The sequence below is a fragment of the Onychostoma macrolepis genome, chromosome 19, assembly GCF_012432095.1.
Source record: "Onychostoma macrolepis isolate SWU-2019 chromosome 19, ASM1243209v1, whole genome shotgun sequence".
Taxonomy (NCBI): domain Eukaryota; kingdom Metazoa; phylum Chordata; class Actinopteri; order Cypriniformes; family Cyprinidae; genus Onychostoma; species Onychostoma macrolepis.
Window position 1 is genome coordinate 25,641,259 of NC_081173.1, and position 21,473 is coordinate 25,662,731.

The 21,473-nt window shown below is 36.5% G+C and overlaps 1 protein-coding gene across 1 annotated transcript in view; it reads left to right on the forward strand.

Annotated features, from left to right (window-relative positions):
* The first annotated feature begins 108 nt into the window (after window positions 1–108).
* col22a1 (collagen, type XXII, alpha 1) overlaps window positions 109–21,473 on the forward strand; it is a 54,680-nt gene continuing 33,315 nt past the window's right edge. Inside the window, exons 1-14 of the mRNA XM_058754458.1 lie at window positions 109–257; window positions 533–1,099; window positions 7,107–7,187; window positions 13,778–13,889; window positions 14,020–14,143; window positions 14,300–14,575; window positions 15,209–15,289; window positions 15,582–15,698; window positions 16,612–16,656; window positions 16,776–16,838; window positions 17,046–17,078; window positions 20,480–20,524; window positions 21,106–21,159; window positions 21,234–21,287. Of these exons, the coding sequence (XP_058610441.1) occupies window positions 167–257; window positions 533–1,099; window positions 7,107–7,187; window positions 13,778–13,889; window positions 14,020–14,143; window positions 14,300–14,575; window positions 15,209–15,289; window positions 15,582–15,698; window positions 16,612–16,656; window positions 16,776–16,838; window positions 17,046–17,078; window positions 20,480–20,524; window positions 21,106–21,159; window positions 21,234–21,287 (1,743 nt within the window). The 5' untranslated portion in view covers window positions 109–166. The remainder of the gene's footprint in view (window positions 258–532; window positions 1,100–7,106; window positions 7,188–13,777; window positions 13,890–14,019; window positions 14,144–14,299; window positions 14,576–15,208; window positions 15,290–15,581; window positions 15,699–16,611; window positions 16,657–16,775; window positions 16,839–17,045; window positions 17,079–20,479; window positions 20,525–21,105; window positions 21,160–21,233; window positions 21,288–21,473) is intronic.

The following is a 21,473-nucleotide window of genomic DNA, read 5'->3' on the forward strand; positions in this document are numbered from 1 at the left end:
AACATGAATCATACACTCCACTTCTGTTTGCAATCGTTCAATATAACTCAGCACACAGTCCAAATGACTGATCACCTCACATTTGTTCTCATGTCTCCACAGGAGCAGCAAGTTGATGATCATCACACCTTAGCGGGAATATCAGCAAACAACAGCGGAGGAGGAGATGAAGTTTCGATTTGGGCTCAGGATCTCTTTGGTCCTGACCATACTTGCTCTGACTCTGTACGGAGGCGGTGCTGAAGGACAAAGGGCAGGTGAGGTCACATACTAGCCTAAATATACAGTTTTCATGACCCCTAACCACATCTCTGTTTAACTTTAGCTTGGTGGTTCTAATTTTGACTTTTAGTGAGTCTGTTGTAATGTGTGCAGACTGAGGTTTTGAACCTGACATACTAGTAGCTTCGAGTTCTTTGCAAAATTCAACCCATGTATTATCCAACCGGACCATGGCGGAAACACAAGCCTCATAAATCTATGGCTAAACTGTATACACACAGTTTGTAAAATTTCATGTCCTTTGTCCCAGGTTGCAAGAATGTCAACTATGATCTTGTATTCATCTTGGACACCTCTTCCAGTGTGGGCAAGGAAAACTTTGAGAAGATCCGGCAGTGGGTGGCAAACCTGGTGGAATCTTTTGACGTAGGTGCGGAGAAGACGCGTGTGGCCGTGGTTCGCTACAGTGACCGTCCCACCACTGAATTCAACCTGGGCAGATACAAAACCCTTGAGGAGGTCAAGCGTGCTGCTGGGAACATCCGCTACCTGGGTGGGAACACCAAAACTGGAGATGCCATCAGCTTTACCACCAACAACATCTTCACAGAAAGGGCAGGGACGAGGCCTGCCAGTAAGGGCATTCAAAAAGTGGCAATCTTACTAACGGATGGCAGGAGTCAGGATTTTGTTTTGGAGCCATCAATTGCTGCAGCGGCTGCTGGAATCAGGTTGTTCGCCGTAGGGATTGGGGAAGCTCTGAAAGAGGAGCTGGAGGAGATTGCAGCAGAGCCCAAAAGTGCTCATGTGTTCCATGTGACGGACTTTGACGCCATTGACAAGATCAGGGGCAGATTGAGGAGGAGACTCTGCGAGAGTGAGTATTGATGAGTTTGATTTTGCACCATGTACATTCTTAAAAAAATAAATAAAGGTTCCAAAAAGGGGTTTTCACAGTGATGCCATTGAACAGGTGTTCAAACCTGTTCCTGGAGAGCCACTGACCTGCAGAGTTTAGCTCCAGCCCTAAAAGAACACACTTGAACCAGCTAATTAAGGTCTTCAGACTCAATAGAAACTTCCAGGCAAGTGTGTTGGAGCTAAACACCCCCCCAGGAGCAGGACTGGTCATCCCTGTTCTTGACCGAACTGTAGATTACCATAAAGAAACTTTAGAGAGGACTTTCTTTTCACAGTCAGATATAGGTGGGAGTAGACATAACATGTAATTGACTTGACAGTTAACTAAAAACATCAGTCATTTAATCTGCTTTTGTTGGCACACATTTCCATTCACAAGAAGGTCTGTTCTGTGCCATACAAGACTTGTTGGACAGGAACTGGAAGCTCTTTGGCCCGGACATTTTTGTGGTTTCTTGCCTCGGTGAGCTCTGAGTAAAGAGGTGTAGTAAGTACAAGAGAGCTCAAGTGCTTTTCCAGATCACATCTGCTCTGCAGGCAAAGATAACCTAAAAGTGCATGTGGGATAGTCTTTGGAGGCCATTACAAACAACAAGCTTGCATTAGAACTATGAATATAGATTCAAAAATACATAAACCCAAACCGCTGAGGTATGTGGCCTGTATTGACCGTCCAAATGCAAATTATGTGTACGCATAGTATGTTTTTAGTGCTGATGGATGCTTAGCACACCAGACTTGACATTCCTCACTAAAATTAGTGAGAGCGGGAGAACGTGGCACCTGGAGCTCTTTAGTTTGAAGTGGAAATCTAAGTCCATAGTAGCACTAAAGCTATCCAGAACTTTTGTGTTGTAAAATTAGTATTAAAACATAACACATTTTGTTGAAAGCACACTCTTTAAACAATCATTGGTATTTGAAGAGGTTGTAACACAAGCCTTTTCTGATGCCTTATTTAAGTCAGACAACCTTGTGGGAAGATAGGGAACCACTTTGACTTGGCAGGGAGATGGAGAGATAAAAAGAGAAAGAGATCATTGTAAACCCAAACCTTGACCCTGCCCTCATTCCAACCAAAAGTCCTCTTCTCAATGACTCTAACCACATACATGACTCAGTGTGCAGATCAATTTGACAATCTCACTGCCAGCTATAGACTTTGTTGTCCCATCAGGGATTATCCTTCAAGCATTTAGAAAGGCTGAAACTGCATTTCAGGTCCAGTTCTGTGATAACCAAGATCATCTGGCACTAGCGTTGGTGTCTAAGAACACTGGTGGCTAGAAAACATGGCATCTCCAAGGTCCAAGTTATTTTTGCCATGAAAATTACAGTCCTAATGTTTCAAGTGGAACAGGGCTCCACAGTACTGTTTTTACTTTTTAATCTTTGTCTTTAATTTGTTTTATGTGAAAAGATCAAAAGCATTACCTCTTTGAGGTGTCCAATTAGTATCATTTTAATTTTTGAAATATGATTACCCATAATGCATTTTTTCTAACATGGGATAGAATATATATATATATATATATATATATATATATACAGTATATATTGTGGCATACATGATTCAAATTAATTTTATTTTTATCCATTTAAATTGTATGTTATAAAAAGTAATGCTATAATGCAAACATTTACATTAAAGTCCTTATAGTTCTTTCACTGGGCCATTTTTATCATACTTGAAATGAATGAAAAGTGTGTGTGTTTGACTGGGTAGTTTCATCACTTAGTGTATCTGGGCTTTGGTTCAGGTCGGTGGTCCACCCATGGCCACGGCATGCCAGATCTGTAATCAGTGGTGGGACGCTGCTAAACAGAACAGCAGTGCACTGTAATAGTGTTGGGTGTGCTAATTTCCTCATGTTTGTTTTAGCATCTGTTGTTCCGGTTTCCTAAATCTGGTTTTGATTAACTTAATGGGCATTTCAAACAGGAGAGAAAACATTTGGTTAAGCCCTTCCTCTTCTTGTGTCTCTGAGGATAGCTCACACACTTGCCTGGAGAATTTGGATATGCTATCCACGAATGATGAATATTTTGTGTTGGACACAATAATGAAATGGGATTGTTTCTGTATGCCAAGTGCATCCAAGAAAACTTGGATGTGAGGTGTTTCAGTTGCTGATACTGGCATTCTGAATGGTTTTAAATGTGTTGCTATGGTGTTTTGTTTTCTTATTGGCTATTTGAGTACTTTAGTTAGCGCAAAGATACAGTTTGTTATAGTTTTACAAAGTCCTCTATATGGCACAGCACTTTCTAAAATGCTGCATCATTCTCCATCCTGAAATGTCAAGGTAATTAATTGTTGATTTCCTTAATCAGCCGTTACCAGTCAATGTTTGATCTTTTAAAATAGTCTTTATAAACTGACTAAAGTCTTAACTCGAAACAGTGCAAATTTTCCTCTGCGTTTGCATTCATTACATCGTTAACTAACAACATCTGGAAACACTTTCAGGTGCATCATGATTTATATTCAGTTAAAGTCATTTTACCAACTGATTATCCTAGCATCTCTATGATTTTTATGTGATCCAATCAAAATTTGATGTGCTTTTAAGAAATAAGCAAGGGACAAACAAGAAAATAAATGCAAAAGTCGTTGGAAAAACAATGTGGAAATGCTACAATCTGAAAGCTATGTTCTATTCAGTCTATCATTTTAGTTTCATGGCCACTCTCTAAATGACAGCCTTTATGCCACAGCTGAAGGAAGTTGCCCTCGATAGAGCTCAGTTAGAAATCACTCATACGTGCCCCCATTTAAACAATGACGCACTCCTGGCTTTAGATTGCTTTGTCATTTCACCAGGCAAAGGAAATGGGTGTCTCAAAAACAACTCGTTATGTATGACCACAATTTGTTAGTTACTTGTCAGTCCTCCAAAAGAAACTATGAGGTTAAATGCACAGTTCAATTGTGAATCATTTGAGTCAGATCATTCCAGTGAATGCATTCTAAATGATTAATTCATAAATCGCGAGTTCCACTCACTGAATGTACACCATTAACTTTGCTTCTACAGCTAACTAACTAGTTTTCTGGCATGACTAAGAACTAGTAAGTAGTTAGTTAGCAACCTACTTTTTGTGTTTTAGAAAAGTTGAGGGAACAACATTACCTGTTTGAAGTAATACAGAAAGACAAGCCTTAAATTTCTCAGCATATTAGAATGATTTTTGAAGGATCATGTGACACTGAAGACTGAAATTCGTGGAAATTCGTACCCGCTCAAACTTACTATCCTGGGACTGCAGCTTTATTGTATTTTTGATTCAATAAACCCAGCCTTGAGTATAAGAGACTGCTTTCAAAAGTATTAGTAAAAAGTATTAAAAAATCTTAAGTATTCCAAACGTTTGGTATTGTAAATCTGCCAACGATACGTGGTTATCCGCTGCACTGGTAACATAACTTGGCTCACATAATGGATACAACACAAATATAGACAGCCAGGTGCTCTTTTCTCCAACCTTTATTTATCCCTGGGTGGGTGACTGAGCTCTTTATTTTTTGGCGGTCAGGGTGAAGTTTGGATCGGGCTGGGATTCGCTCGGGGGTGTGGGGGTTTGGGAGAGTCACGCTGAGGACACTGTACCGGACAGAGATGTAATTGTGTCAAGTGACCCAGCCTCTGTAAAGTGGAATTTGTAGCAAAGTTGAGGCCTCTTAAATGCTACAAAGCGCTTTTTATAGGAGCGATTAAAGAAAATTACAGGGTCTGATCGTACATGATTGTCAGGGACGCGATCAGCCGCTGTGGTTTGGGCGTCTGCCTGCTTCATGCCAAGAGTGTGTGCATGTGTGGGAGAGTAAGAGAAGGATTTTAAAAAAACAACAAAAAAAAACAACATTAAAATAATTTAATCAATGGAATATTTGATTTTGGTGCATTATTCTACTGGTGAAAAGCCATTTAGCCTTTTCAGGATGAAATGGGAACCTTGGAGTAGGCCTAATTACTGTAACGTCATTTACACATCATTTACTTTAAATTTGAATGTTCCAAAATAGTCATAACCAGTTTCCAATCTGAGACTAATTCCCACTCACTTGTTCTATTTTCAGGTTTTAAATTACTAATTTAAAACATAATTTTATGGGTAAACTATGTTCCTATAAGCACTCGTTTAGTATCTAGGCTAATATTAGCATCCTTCCTTAGCACTAGCAAGTTCTTCTCTACAAATAGCACATTCTCATCACAGATGCCGTAGTAAAGCAAGTCTGCTGGTGTTGTGTTTCCTCCTGTCATCACTGCTGTCACTAGCTATGCGTCGCTATTTGAAATCTGCCTGTTTGTACATCTTAAATTATCACCACTGTGACGTTAGCATAGCAGCACTCCACCAAACTCTAAGCTCACTGGACCAATCCGTAACTTTCCCCATGTCTGTGTGCCAGCATCCTAGAGTCATAAGTTATGCCACCACGTCTACACTGGAGTGCTTGGAATTGACCCTCTAACAGTCTTCAAGCACAGAGAGGAAGATGGATAATATTACAGTGACTGTCACTCTCAACTGTTCATTTCCTTCAGCTCCAGTAAAATCATACCTCTTCCATGTCAAGAATGTTTACTGCTCAGAAATTATGATGATATAATAAATAATGACTCAAATAAGACCATTTTTTCATATTGAAAACATGATGTAGATATAATATGATAACTTAAGTGTGTATATTATGTATACATGTATATTTATATATACAGTGTATGTAGGCCTGTATGTATGTATATGTCCACTGTTTGGTTACAAAAAATCTTCAAAATGTTTTTTTTTTTTGTGCTAAAAAAAAGAAAAAGAAGAAAAGAAAAGAAAAAAAACTGATACAGGTTTGGATATAAATAGAAAGTCAAATAAATTGGTTTTCTAAAAATATGATGTTCCTATTGACATTTATGACTTTTGATGACAGACTTTGGTATCTTGGCAAATTTGAGCACAGTTTGAGACATTATGAGCTTCTGGAACTCAATAATAAGTTTGTCTTTTAAACTCTGCTGTCTAACAACAAGATACTGAAATATTAAAGCCAATTTATGTAGTTTTGTGCATTTTTGTTATTTTGGAGCCCCCTACAGTTAAGTGACTGGATTTCCCTGACGTAAAAATCGCACTGTCGTAATTATAGCGCCTATAAACGTGCTCAGCATCTCAATGTGCATACTACCCACCCTATCTGCCCTAAATAGTAATGAAAATGACTAATATCACATAGAATTTAGGATGGTTAGTATGCACATTAGGACTCAGGCGTGCATTGCTGCCGGAAACCAATCCGCCCTTTTCGCGGAATTTCGTACCCACTCACCAAATTTACATACTACCAGAACAGAGTTTTTTTTTTAAATAAGACATTCACTTTAGTAGAAATCGGTGTACCATCAAAATTATTTTTAAGCTGATATTTGAAGGTAAGAAATACAGTTCTTTTAAAGAAAACTCATTTGCTTTTCCAATGTGAAAAATAAGTACCATCACTGGAGGAAAAAAAGGTCTTGCCAAGTGTAATTTTTTCACATCGCTATCTGAATACATTTTCGTTCTAATTATGTCTATAGTCTTAACATAAAACGTTTAAATGTTACATATTTATGAGTAAAAAAGGTTTGTCACCGCCAAAAAACCACGGCAGATTGCCTGAGCACCTGGAGCCAGCACAATAAAATGTCAACAAAAAAATTACATTTCACAATATGAATTAATGATGAGGTCTGTTTCCACAAAAGCAGATGTTTGGAAATTACAAGAGACCCCGTACTGTTAATAAAGCACAGATTGCAATAACTCCAAATGTATCAACTTAAATAGAACTAAAAATATTGCTTTTCTAACTGTTGAAATAAATGGCTATCCATAATCCAAACACCTGTGGAGTGCTGTGCAGTTCATAAGGTCATAAAAACTTAGGTGTGTGTCCAATAATATTGTGTGTCTCTCCACAGATGTCCTTTGTCCAAACATGAAAGTCCAGGCGGGCCGTTTCCGGCCGAACAGCACCAGTGCTGGACTGACGGAGGTCCCAGGTAATGTTTTCTCTTCTCTATTCTTCCCATAATGCTTTATTGTCAAAGTGTCATGAAAGCCCCTTCAGCGTCATATCAATGCACTGTTTGCATCTTAAAATGGTTGCATGGTTTCGTGAGTAGTTACGAGACAGCAATTTCTCAAAGCAAAAACAATGTAGTTTCAATTATAATTTGAGCTTACTTTGGTCACTAAATCCATTTGTTATAAATTGGCTTTTTACATGAAACACAATGGATGATACAGTAATACTGTCTACAGCTCAAGTTGTAGTGATTCATGATCCTTTAATATACTGCTATATCAGTGTTTCTGTTTCATCTTCAGATGTGAGAAAACCAAAACATTTCTTCTTCTCAAGGTTACACAGTTACATGAAAATCATCCCTAGTGTATTTTATTTCAATTAGAGGTCAAAAATACAGAAAGATGTGCACTGTATAATGATTCTGACATATGGACTTCCAATCCTGCACTTCAGGGTTTTTTTGAGTATTTTTTTGTGTGGATGTAAGTATTAATACCACAAACTACAAGCCTAGTTTCTATGTGTAAAGTACTTTTGGATCAAAAATAAAGCTTTCTTTTCCCCGAAGGTTGCGCTTTAAAACATAAAACGTTGCAGCGAGACACTGAGGTTTCGAAATAAGAGATCTTTTGCCCTCCTCTGTTCTAAGAAATGTGGAGTTCTTTAGTGATTACACAGATTTGGAGGATGTTGTGTTTGGGTCTTCAGGGGGTTCTGAGTTCCTCTGCAAGACACCCACTCAAATTCATCAACCTAAGTAAAAAACCAGATCGAAACAGAGAGAGTGAGAGCTCTTACCTGTGTAAGTAAATGACTATACAATCTGGAGCTATAGGGGTGTGCGCTATAGAAGGTCTTATATTGAACTACTATGTACAAAATGGTACTCGTAAATCTGATGAGGTTTGGTCATGTTTTAATTGCTCAGTCTATCTTGAAAAATCCTCAGAGAAGTTGCAACCCTGGAAAATGGAGGTGACTCAAGATTAATGCTTTGACAAAAAGACAAATAGCTCTTTCTTATTTTTTTATATATGCATTGCTTCAAAACAATGTCAAACTTCTGGAAGTTTCTGAAATGTGGTCCATTTGATACTACTTATAATGAGGAAAAGTGCTGTCTTTGGTATTTAGATGAGGTTTAAGGTGTGATCTCTCCATGTCTTAACATTATTTGTGGATCACTGCACTTTCTTCTTCGCTTCTGTCTTCAGCTTTGTAGGCTTGACGTTTGTGCTTAGATCTGTTTGGTTGTGGTTCTTTTGGATTGCACTGACTAGACTACATCTCTCCTCTTTTGGTGGCTGTAAGTGTTAATTATGGCATCTACCTCCTGTAATCTGTGATATTCAAGAGAACAACACAAGCTAAATCTTCAGGGAAATTCCAGGTTCACATAAGATGTCACAATTGCTGAAGCTGCCAACATCTGTTTCTGAAGTTTGGAACATCACTCTTAACCAAGGCAAGGCCAAAATGGACATAAAAAGTTGCTGACTCAAGATTGCTTCTGTAAAGTAACTTAACAACAACAAAAAGCATTTGTAATGAAATTTTACATCATTGTGTCTTTAGAAGAAATTAAGTGTAAGTGTATTAAAGGGATAGTTCACAAAAAAAAAAAAAAATAAAATTCTATCATTAATTACTCACCCTCATGTTGTTCCAGACCTGTGAGACCTTCGTTCATCTTTGGAACACAAATTAAGATATTTTTTATGAAATTCGAGAGCCTCCTGAGTCCTGACCCTCCATAGACAGCAAGGGTCCTACCACATTCAAGACCCAGAGAGGTACCAAGAACATCAACAAAATTGAGATTTTGAAGTGTGCATTCGATAAACACTTTACTATTTTTACACTTTATGCTTTATTAAACGACTCAGCTGATACTGGGAGGTCACGTGACAGTAAAGACAAGGCAGATGTAGTATGTCCAAGTTTCAGTATAGTACTACCCATATTCATACTATATAAAAAATACTTTTTAATGGTTACAAAGCAAGTACAGGGTTGCCAACTTTTAAATTCAGCTTTGAGTGCGATCTCAATCCTTTTAGTACCATTTTGAACTTGGGTTAAATTCAGTATTTGCTTGCATTCATTGTGTGTACTTAAACAAGTATCATTAAAATGAAGGATGTAAGTTATTAAATTTCACATATAAAAAAATAGTGTCTAAATATGTAGGCCTATTCAAATAAAAAACTTAAAAATAAGTAAGCTGGTATGACCTGCAATATTCTAGATACATTTATATTTAGTAAAGAGCCATACAGGTACCTAGTGTATAAACCATGACATTACAAATGAAAATGATTTTTTTACAGACTACAAAATGACTCGACAATTATTTGTATTGGAATTTAAAACCCTTTTCTCTATTTTAACCTTAAATAATGCACTAATTGTAATAGAAGTCATATAAATATTTAGAAAAAATATTTTAAGTTATTAATGGACCATCATTATTGCACAAGTAGTATTTAGTACCAAAAGATCTCGTCAAAATATTAAATAAATATTATTGAACTAAAATATAGAATTCTTATTTAGCTGAAAAATAGTTAAGCTGTATGGTCACATTATAAGCAATACCCGAGGGTTAGGAAAACCATATTAATGTTGCCTCTCCATCACTCTCCAGAATAAAATGATACTGTAAATAATCAACGTAATAATCAATGCACAATATGCTGTAATGTTTAGCAAAAATTGCTGCAAATACCTGTATAATGAAGCTGTTGTCTATCCTTCTTAAACCCATTCAAATGTATTGTCAACGCTGGTTTGTTTGGAGAGCTCTATGAATCACGTGACCGCGTGGCGGCGCCGGCGAGATTAAAGCTTGTCACAACTCTGTTTTTCAATATTTTACGATTTATGCCACAGTAAGTGCGCCAAAACGGTATTTATTTTTAGAATTCAGTATTAGAACTTACAAAATTGTAAAGCTGAGACTTTATATAGCAAGCAAGGTTGCCAATTTGGCGTGAGATATACATGGGCAGAGTGAGAGTGTGAGACAGAGTCTAAAAGCGTGTCTCACGCCAAATGCGACTTTGGATGCACCTGATGATTTTTTGGAGATATTCCGCTATATTGTGTGTTGCACATTCTTCCATTCAAAGTAATATGAGTGCACTCGTCTTGATATATAAACATTTTTTTGGTCAAATTCATGACTGGCATCGACAGTGCTGTTTGAGGGACAGGTTTTGCGCATGCCATGAGGCAGCACGTTTTGAGCGGGAGATTTTCAAAAGATCGGTGCATTTCAAAACCTGATTTAGGGTACAAAGAAATAGAACATAATCTGAAGATGCGTTGTTTTTCAGCATCTTAAAACATTGCGTTTATGCTGGGAGATGCTGCAGGGAAAACACCAAGGGATCCGTTCAGCGCATGCGTCTGGATCAAAGACAGGCGCTTGAACCACAGAGACGTTTGACAAGCTGACGCACTGTGACCGTGTGTAAAACGCAGCCGTAGAGTTTCAGGCGGCGACATTGGGCTGGTTTCCAGATTGTTGCGTTGTGTGCAGAAGTGCCATGTGTTCGGATCAAAGACGCGAGTCGTAATGCACTCATCTGTGCCGCGCCGCAGAACCCACCCAGCCTTCCTCGCTCTCTCACTGTTTAAAATAAGACTCGGTCGTGATTATACGCTTTCACTCGCCAGGCCCAAATTACAGGTCCTGCTCGCCATGCGAGGTTCCTCCAGGCTTAGAAACGCTACCGGCAGAGAGTCGTGCCTGGCGCATGGAGACGCTGAGACAAACAGAGTCGTGGAAATGAGCTGATGAGAAGCGAACAGCTGGAGGAAGAGTAGAACATGCTGTGAAATCAAACAGCTCTAATGAATGCATCAAACTGATCAAACTAACCATACAATTGCATGGAGAACACCTGGATAAATTAGTCTTATTTTTAAGATGATAAACTTTAAGAGGTTCAGAAACTACAAATTAAGTTTAATGAGTTCACTTGAGTTAATAGCATGTTAAAGTTAAAAAAAGAAAAAAAAAGTTCCAAGCCTTCTGACTTTTTCGAATACAACAAGAATAAACTAGCAGTATATTTACTTCTAGTTTGGCATAAAGTCATTAAAAAAGAAAGGAAAAAACAAAAGAACAGTATTTATTCTAAATAAAATAAAAAATATACACAATAATAATTAGTAACAAAAGTGTGAGCAAATTTTTTCTTCTTTTTTTTTTTTTTAAGAAATGAATATATAGGAGATGTTAATTTGCTAAAAAGTAATATTAAATGCTTAAATTGTTACAAAATATTTCTATTTTGAGTAAATATTGTTCTTTTATCTTTTAATTCATCAAAGAATCTTGAAAAAAGTATCACAGGTTCCACAAAAAAAAAAAAAAAAAAAACGGCATATTAAAATCATATCTGAAGTATCATGTGACACCGAGGACATGGGAATTCAGCTTTGCCACCACAGGAATAAATTATATTTTAAAATATATTAAAATAGAAAACTGTTATTTAAATTGTAATACTACCATATTTCTGTTTTTACTGTATTATTGATCAGCAGCATCATGTGAATGATAAAGCAATATTAGAACAAAACTTTTGCAAATAATTTGTTAATTTCTTTATAAATCATATACGCTACTTTTATAATGCTATACATCATCTTTTGTGTTTTAAAGTCATACAGGTTTTGAAAAACATGAGGGTGTGTAAACAGTGATAGAAATTAAATTTTTTGTGAAGTTTTCCTTTAAGGGGCAGCTTAAACCAGACTTGCTGTATATTTCAATACTGACTCATCTAATTGGCCCATTGTTTTAAACTCCTGAACTATTTTATAATTGAAACAGCGCTTATGGCACAAGAGACGGCAAAAACATTGAGATGTACGGTAATGTCCAAAGATGTCAATTAAAAACTAGCACAGATGGAATGTGAGAATGTGTGATGCTGGTCTGCCAGAAACCATCAGGGATTCGTTGTGCTTTGGGAACGCAAAGATGAAAAAAACAAAGTGCATTTGTTGTTTTATGCTGGTTTTTTTTTCCTTTTCTACTTTGCTCTTAACACAGTATCTGCTTTCTACGTTTGTAGCCACCTGTTACTCTACTACAGACACAGACACGCACACACCGTCTGGCTTAGACTGGCACGTTCTCACATTACCACCGAGTTAAACAACTCCAAACATCCTTCAGTTCAAATAATCCTTCTCTCTAGACTGTTTAAAACAACCTCAGTTTGCTGACATGAAGACACTTGCCCTAGGAAAACAACATTAGAGTTCATCAAGTGAAAGTGAGATCTCTCTACATGACCCTCACAGGCATCATATACACAAACCATCATCGTTTCATGTAGCCAGAGCTCTTTTGAGACCAGCATTAGTGTGTTTCCAAATCGACCCTTGAATTGCCTCTTCAGGCAACGCCCAGGGCCCCGCTGGCATCGTCATGGTGACAGACTATGTACTGGTTATAGGAGCGCCCTGGTTTGGCCGCTATAATAGGATGGAAGGCCAGGACTGCTAACCTCAGTAGATACACACACACACACACACACACACACATGCTGGAGAACTAGTGACATAATTGCACAAGAAAGGGTTGTTTTTAAAAAACATCTGGTGCAGCAAGTGCAGTTTAATGAGTGTTGGCTGCGGATCTGAAGCATTAATTAATGGGCTGATATCCACACACACAACATAGCTCTACTATTTTTAAACAAACAATGACGTCATGTTTGATCCCAGAGGCATAGATTTTTGGGTGGATGTGGAAAAAGGTGTGACATTTTGCTCACAGAAGCTTAATGCTGAAATCACAGGCGACCAATTATGCAGTAATTTTGTTCTTTACTTTGATTTATTGCCCTTTCTGTATTACATGAATTTCTGGAATACTTGATTTTGATTGGTGAGTCGTGGCATTTAGTGGTAAAATATTTTAATGTAATCAAATAATAATTTTCTATTAAATGTATTATAATGAATTTCTATCTATCTATCTATCTATCTATCTATCTATCTATCTATCTATCTATCTATCTATCTATCTATCTATCTATCTATCTATCTATCTATCTATCTATCTATCTATCTATCTATCTATCTATCTATCTGTCTGGTCTGTCTGTCTGTATATGATAATATAAATTCTAATAATATAGTTACAAGTCCCCTAAATTATAATAATATAATTTATAATAGTAGTGTTTTATAAATCATTTATGATTGCTTTATTCATTTGGATTTTGGGTTTTGGATGTATGAAATGTGCTAAATCAAGTTGAACCTATGTCATTGCACATATGCCTTTTGTGATTTATTGCTGCATGATATTTTATTCTTAATTGTCAATTTAAGTAAATCCTTTGGTTGAGGAACAATTTAGGAAAATTCATTTATAGCATGTTGTCTTTTTGACCTGTCTCGTGGACTCCACCTAGTGATCGTTGATGGAAAGACATTTTAACAATAATCTTCAGGGGCATATTTTATTCAGGGAACAGTACAGTTTAGTTAATAATAGCTTAATTTGTTACATATGTATTTCCTTTTTCACAGGATTTGATTTGATGGAGTACTTCAATGTAAGAGATTTTCTTGGAGAAAAATTTGAGCCAGGTCAGACCCCCTATGTCCGGCTCGGTACCATGCCCATCGTCCAACAAACAGAGTAAGAGAATCATCAATTTCAATGATATATGCAAAAATCACACTATGTACTTTTACTTCATTTACATTGTTTGTTTTCCAACATTTATTTTTCTTTTTTATGAGAGATTTCTTTGATTCTTGTGTTGTAGAGATGTGTTACCTCAGGGTCTGCCTGATGAATATGCATTTGTGACCACATTTAAGTTCAGGAAGACCTCTCGTAAAGAAGACTGGTACCTGTGGCAGGTCTATGACAAATATGGCATCCCGCAGGTGTGTATTAATGAGTCCTGAATGGGGCTGAAACTGCAGGGCTTTATACAGAACTGAAACTGAAGATCTTCTTCAAAGGTTCTATTTTTGAAATCTGTAATCTGTCATCATAAAGGTAATGTAAGTTGATCAGGCTTTAATGAGAATGTCCTCCAGGTCTCCATCCGCCTGGACGGGGAGAACAAGGCAGTGGAGTACAACGCCGTGGGCCTGACGAAGGATGCTGTCCGCGCCGTCTTTAAGAACCCAGAGGTGGAGAATCTGTTTGACCGTAACTGGCATAAGATCGGCATGAGGGTGGACTCCAAGTCTGTGTCCCTGTTCCTGGACTGCAAGCACATTGAGACTCTGCCCATAGAGGAAAGAGAAGACATCGACATCCAGGGAAAGACTGTCATCGGCAAGAGACTCTATGACAGCGTTCCCATTGATGTAAGAAAATAGTTATGCTTTATGTAAATGCATTTTATGCAAGTATCCCTTGCACAAAAGTGCTGTAATTGTACCATGATGGTATTAAATTATACCATGCTACACTAAGATACTGACTGATTGATATATATTTTAATATTTGCATGGTACTTCAGAGAATACATCATGGTAATCTCTAAAAAAAAAAAAAACATGGTTAAATAAGTGATTTATGATTTGATGTTACACTAGCATCAGTAGGATTTAAAGATTTATTTTTTTATTCAGTAAGGATGCATTAAATTGATCAAAAATGACAGTAAAGACTTTTTCAAATTAATATTTCAAATAAATATTTTCTAATTATCCAAAAAAAACAAAAAAAAAACAAAAAAATCCACGGTTGCCACAAAAATATGAACTAGTTTCAGTATTAACAATAGGATGGGCAGGATTTATAAGAGCACTTATATTTTTGTTAATTTGCAATTATTTTTCAAAATAAATGCTTGGTAAGCATATAGCACTTCTTTCTAAAACATTAAAGATACTCACTGACCCCAAATATTTGAATGGTGATGCGTTTATGAATTTTTAAGTTAACTGAAATTAATACAACCAGTTCCTGTGTTTCTGCCTGTGTTTTTTCTATAGTTTGACCTCCAGAGGATGGTGATCTACTGTGATGGTAAACAGTCTGAGCAAGAGACGTGTTGTGATATTCCCGGTGGCCCAGTAAGTGCATCTGACTCGCATACAAACCTTTATTCTCACCTCATTATGTCATCACATGGATAGTAAGGCAAAAACATACGGTTTTGAACAGGACAAGTTCTCCAAAGGGCTCAAAGATCTTTGTTTTGAGTCCTTGATGAAGATGGGGAATATTCCTTGTCCAGAGTCCAGAATATAGTAATACTCATAATACTGGACATCTGAAGTTGCTTCCTCTTCTCTTCCTCTCTCTTTCTTTCATAACACATTCTGTCTCTTTCCGTTTCTGCGTTCACTTTCTCTTCTCGCTCAGTGTGAACAATCTCTGGTGACTGAGCCCCCCCCACTCCCGCTGCCCACCCCAAAACCAACAAGTGCTGAGCAGAAGAAACCAGCCGCGGTCAACTGCTCCTGTCCTGCAGGGGAAAGGGTAAGACCTTCCAGGTCAAATGTCACACTCTTAAAGCTGGTGAACCCCCTGTTTAACATGCAAAAAATTGAATATCAGCCTTATGATACGGGAACCTAAGTTATTTACAGTGCATGAGCTAAATAGCTTCGTTTTTCATCCCCCCTGAAGTTATGTACTGGAGACATTTTGGTCATGTTAATATTAAATACTTTTTTGGGTTATGTTAGCACCATCTGTGATCATGTTATTGATTACCACAGAAAATAATTTCAGCTCATCCCTCACTTTGTAATACACTCAAATATTTACAGTAATGCACCTATGGAATGGTGGAATGGACATCATTGCACTGGAATAAATAAAATGCACTGTTATTGCCACAAGACTTCAACAAATAAACATGTTAACATTAGACTAGTGTGATAAAATTAATAAAGATTAATTAATAAAGAATAATTCATAATAATATAATAATTATGTAAATATTTCCAAAATAAAATTATACTGTAATAATACAAAAAACAAAGAATTACTAAATAATAAAATTAGAGCAGCAGCTTAAATAACATAGTGTGTGCAGATTAATGTAAGCCATCATTAAATATAAAATATAAGAGTATATAATTCATATAAAATGGGTTTTAACCCCCCAAGCACATTGTAGACATTCAGTATATTGGTCAAAATTATTTTGTGTGTTAATGAACAGTATGTCTCAGATGCTTTTGATGGATATTGTTTAAACTGGAACTTTTTTATTTATAAGGCTGGATATCAGTTTTTTAATCTAAACTTTCTTTTGTAATGCATTCAGTTTAGTTTTGTAATGCATTCATTCTTTACGCACTCTTATTTCTGACCTCTTGTCTTTCAAAATGCATCCCCTCATCTCTCTCTTTTGCAATCTCTCTCAATCTTTCCCATCCTACAGGGAGAGACAGGTGTACCGGGTGTCGCGGGGCCCAAGGGTGAAAAGGTCAAATAACGTTTTAGTATCACAGCATCGCACAATGACTTTATTACGCTTTTGCACATCTCTGGATGCATTTCCAGTGGGTTCCTCATTGGCTCTTTGCGTAAACTCTGCATCTGCAGGGGGATCCTGGTCTTAAAGGGGCAGAAGGACCTCCAGGAACCAAAGGGCAAAAAGGAGAGCGTGTACGACATCCATTTCATCACTTATAAAGTTTCATATAGCTTTGCTGACTGTTTCGATAAATATAAAACAGCATTGCTGTATATTAGAAATGCTTTCTGCAATATAGTTGTTAGGAAAAAAAAAACAGGATTTATTTTCATATGATATTGATTTCTGTCTTTCTGGGCCTGGAGAGTAATTGATCGCTGTTGATTGATTATTTGCAGGCTATCTCTATCAAAGGTGATAGAGGAGAGAAGGTAAGGTCATGAATTTAACTGCCAAACTCCTCAAGATAGACAAAACAGTGAATGTATAGTCTATATGTGTGTTTGTTTGTGCACGTGTGTGTGTTTCTGTCGTTTTGTGCGAGCTAGAAACCATTTCATCAAAAACTTCATTCTTCCCTTGAATGCAAAGTCTAGAATTACAAAAGAACACAGCAGAAAAGACAAATTGTGGAAACTGCCACTCTTTTGAGCATAAAAACAATAAAAATACCTTATTTTGAAATGCAGAATTATGGGTCTTCCAACCTCACAGGATATGCAAAACAAGAGGCTGTGCACCGAACACCCACTCACAGCGCTTAAAACAGACATCCTCTGCTGCTCAGCAGACAGAAGTACAGACTCCAGGGCATAATTACCTCAGAATAATGTCATAATTAACCTCTATCATTCACAGATTCATACAGGAGAATTAGATGACTGTGGTGTTGGGAATAGAATGACAACTGTCATTATTTACTTGTGCTTATTGTAATATCAGTAAATGTCCAGATTTCACTCGTATGATGAATATGGTGGTTCACAATCTGTTAAGATTTCTGGAAAGGAGTCGTATTTTGAGGTTTCCACTGCACTCGGTCACTATTCGGCCAAATTTAGATGCCAGATAACGCCCACAGCTAGAAAAATGTTGCATGCTGGATTGGTCAGTGAATTTCCTGACCTACAAACAGCAAATGCTGTGATGGAGAAGGTTAACTATTACAATACAAACACACAAAACAATTCATATTTCTTATAGGGATAGTTCACCCAAAAATGGAAAATTCTGTCATCATTTTCTCAACCACAAGTTGTTCCAAACCTGTATGAGTTTCTTTCTTCTATTGAATATATTTGGAGGAATGCTGGTAACCAAACATTCAATGGTAGCCGTTGACTTAGTAAGGAATACAATACTATGGAAGTCGATGGCTATCAGCTGTTTGGTTACCAGAATTCTTCCAAATATCATATTTTTGTTTAACAGAAGAAAGAAAGGAACAATATGAGGTGAGTAAATGATGACAAATCGTTTTTTTTGGGGTGGACTATCCCTTTAAGTTAATTAAAAATGATTATCATTTACTCACCCTCGCTTTGTTATAAACCCATAAGATTTTGGTTAATCTTTGAAACACAAGTTAAAATATTTTTTAGTTAAAGTTTCTGTCCCTTTATTAAGCCTAAGTTAAAACAATCCTATCTTATTACAAGACTTTGATTAAATCGCTCAATTCATATGGATTTGTTTTACAATGCCTTTTATTTTAAGTTTTGTTTACCTGGACTTTCAGTGAAGGGACAGAAACCTCCCAGCACTGAGTTTTCTCAACTTGTTTTTGTAGGAGATTTTTGAGTTTTCTCAACATTTTTGTTGTATAAACTAAAAACAACAAGTTGAGAAAACTCAAAAATCTGCTGAAGCTGGTTTCCTTAAACTTTTAAGTTTTCTCAACTTTTGATTTTTTACAGTGAGGTTTTGCTAAAAATATCTTAATTTGTATTTCAAAGATTAATCAAAGTTTTGTTGGTTTGGAATGACATGAGGGTGAGTAAATCGAAATGATGATTGTTTTTGGGTGAAATATCCTTTAAATTACGGATACTTTTTGTCTTGTTTTGCAGCACAAATATCTAAACATGCATACAGTAAATCAGGATGCATTCACTTGAGAAGCAAAGTGACATAAGATATTAAGTCCTGTGGAGTGATTTTATGCAAAAAAAACCAAGTCAAAATATCTGTCAACGGGGTAAGACAAACTTAATTGAAAGGGAAAATTATCATATTTCTTATGGCACTGACATATATTTTTATGTTTGTTTTAAACAAAACTGTTCAGAAACAAGACTTCATATCTCAAGCCATTTTCCTTTTCATGTAACTGTATCTTGATTTAAGACGAAAATGGAACAACATTATTTGAAGACAAAAATAGTAAGAAACCATTATTATTATTATTATTTAATAAATTAGGTGTAAAAAAACCCTAGACTTAGAATAAATGAGGAACATGGGCCAGCAAACAACCACTCAGAACATCTAAGCATTGTGGTCGCACGTTTAACACAGATCTTTTTTGTTCTCATGCATGATTTTCAATTGCTTATGTCTGTATTTCTTGGTGTGTACATGTCAAGTCATTTGCACGAGCGTCCATGTGTATATGTACATGTGTGTTCACTCTGTGTATGTGAATGTATGTCTGTATACTCACGTGTATCCACATGTTATAATGTTAGCTAGTAACATATTGAGGAGTTGGCTAGTTAAAATGCATGATGCCGCAAACGCATGTTTGTGTTTGAGGTGTTGCTCTGTGTGTCTCTCTCTTAATCCCTGTTTTGTGGTCGTTTTGTCAATCTTTTCACACTGAAATGTTGTTTGTGTTGAATTTGTGGTGCTTTTGAAAAGTTGAGTCATGATGCACAAGAGAAGTTACCACATTTTGCAAAGTATCGTTATAATATACAGTGTTTATTAATGAAAAGTAATCTCGACACTCTCCCCTATCTTTGCACTATGTTTGCTCCAGTGCATAGTATACTCCAATAGCTTATCTATGATGTCTATTATTATGACTTGTTCATTTAAATCAGCTGCATATACTGTGCTGATTATTGAACTGACATTTTACTTTTTTTTTCACTGAGATGGAAAATGGCTTCAATTGATAACTTCATTAACAAATTAAAATCAAACACATATGCTGTCTGGGTTGGCAGCTCTCAAGATTGTGGTCATTCTGTTGTGTTACTTTCTCTTGATGGTATTTGTCAGTTATCCGTTGACTTTATCAAAGTGTGAAGAAGTTTGAGAGTAATTACTGGTTATCAGGCTGCCAGCTGCTGCATGTGAAGTCAGTACTATAATCAAGTCATAAAAGCGTTTCTCTTATACTGTTCAACTCTCAGAATTCCAGGAGATTCCCTGGAGTGCACGAGATGTCTGAAAGGAAAGATATACTGTAACGGCAAAGGCTTTAGGGTTCCTTAGTGATGTTTAGCATTAGTGTGTGATTAATTGTATTGACCAGAAAACCAACTGCTGTTGGCCTCTTTTTGTCTTTTTATAATCTCACAAGCCTTTCTACATAGTTTTTATGCCTTCGTATGGGATTCTTTGTCTACAAAGATGGAAAAACTGTGGTAATGTGTGATGATCGTTTCAAGCAAAAACAGATAGTGACATTTTGATTGGCTGGTTTGATGGTTTTGTTTCAAAAATATTGTTTCTTAGGTTCAGATTTTACATAGGAATGCATTTGGCCCCATTGAAGATGTATAACATGTCGAAGGATGAAACGTTTCAGGGGCTACTTGTGGCCATATCCAAAGTAATGACATCTTGTTTTAAAGCCAAACTGAAATCCCGTTTCTCTCCACAGGGGGACAACGGCGAGCTCGGTGAACCTGGAGCCAGAGGAGACAGAGTAAGACACACTTTTATACATGCAAACAACATGAAACTACATTTACAGTTAATTTGCACTACCATTCAAAAGTTTGGGGTCCGTAAGAGAAAAAGGTTTTGAAAGAACCGAAGTAATAAATTGGCAATAAAGCTCTTTCTGATTCTGATTCTAAAAACAGTAATATTGTGAAATATTATTGCAATTTAAAATAACTGTTTTCTATTTGAATATATTTTAAAATGTAATTTATTCCTGTGATCAAAATTGAATTTTCGGCATCATTACGCCAGTCTTTATCCTTCAGAAATCAGTACTGCTGCTTAGGCATACTTGCTGAAAAAGCTATATATATAAAATCCTGACCCCAAACATTAAAATGCTAGTGTATCGAATGTGATGTATTTTAGGAGAAGCAGAATATTCAGCAGAAGATAATTTAGGGCTGGACTTGTTGTTGTCCTTTGTGTTTGATGTGTTAATTCCATGCAGTCTTGATTACAACAGCAGAAAATAAATAACTACAATTTTGTCTAAACATTCTTGATTCCATAGATGTGTTTATTGACATTAATATTTATTTTACTTTTGGGCATTTTTAGGGATCAGAGGGTTTACCTGGTCTGGCTGGGAAAAAAGGCGATAAAGGAGAGAGAGTGAGTGACAGAAAGTTTATTTGCATGTGGTTGAAGGTATGTTTTTATACTGACATTGGTATGTTGATGAACAGGGTAAACAAGGAGTTGCAGGTGAAGCTGGGTTACCTGGACCTCTCGGCCCAAAGGTGAGATATGCTTGATTAGACTAGTCTTGGAAATTCATATTTTGTACTTGTCAATAATTTAAATATTGGGTGAATTGTTTTTATTTTGTTGTTGTTTTTTTAATCCAAAAGGCTGTTGTCATTCTAAAAACTATTTAAGAAATGATATATATTAATATGACATGATTTTATAATGACGAATGCTAA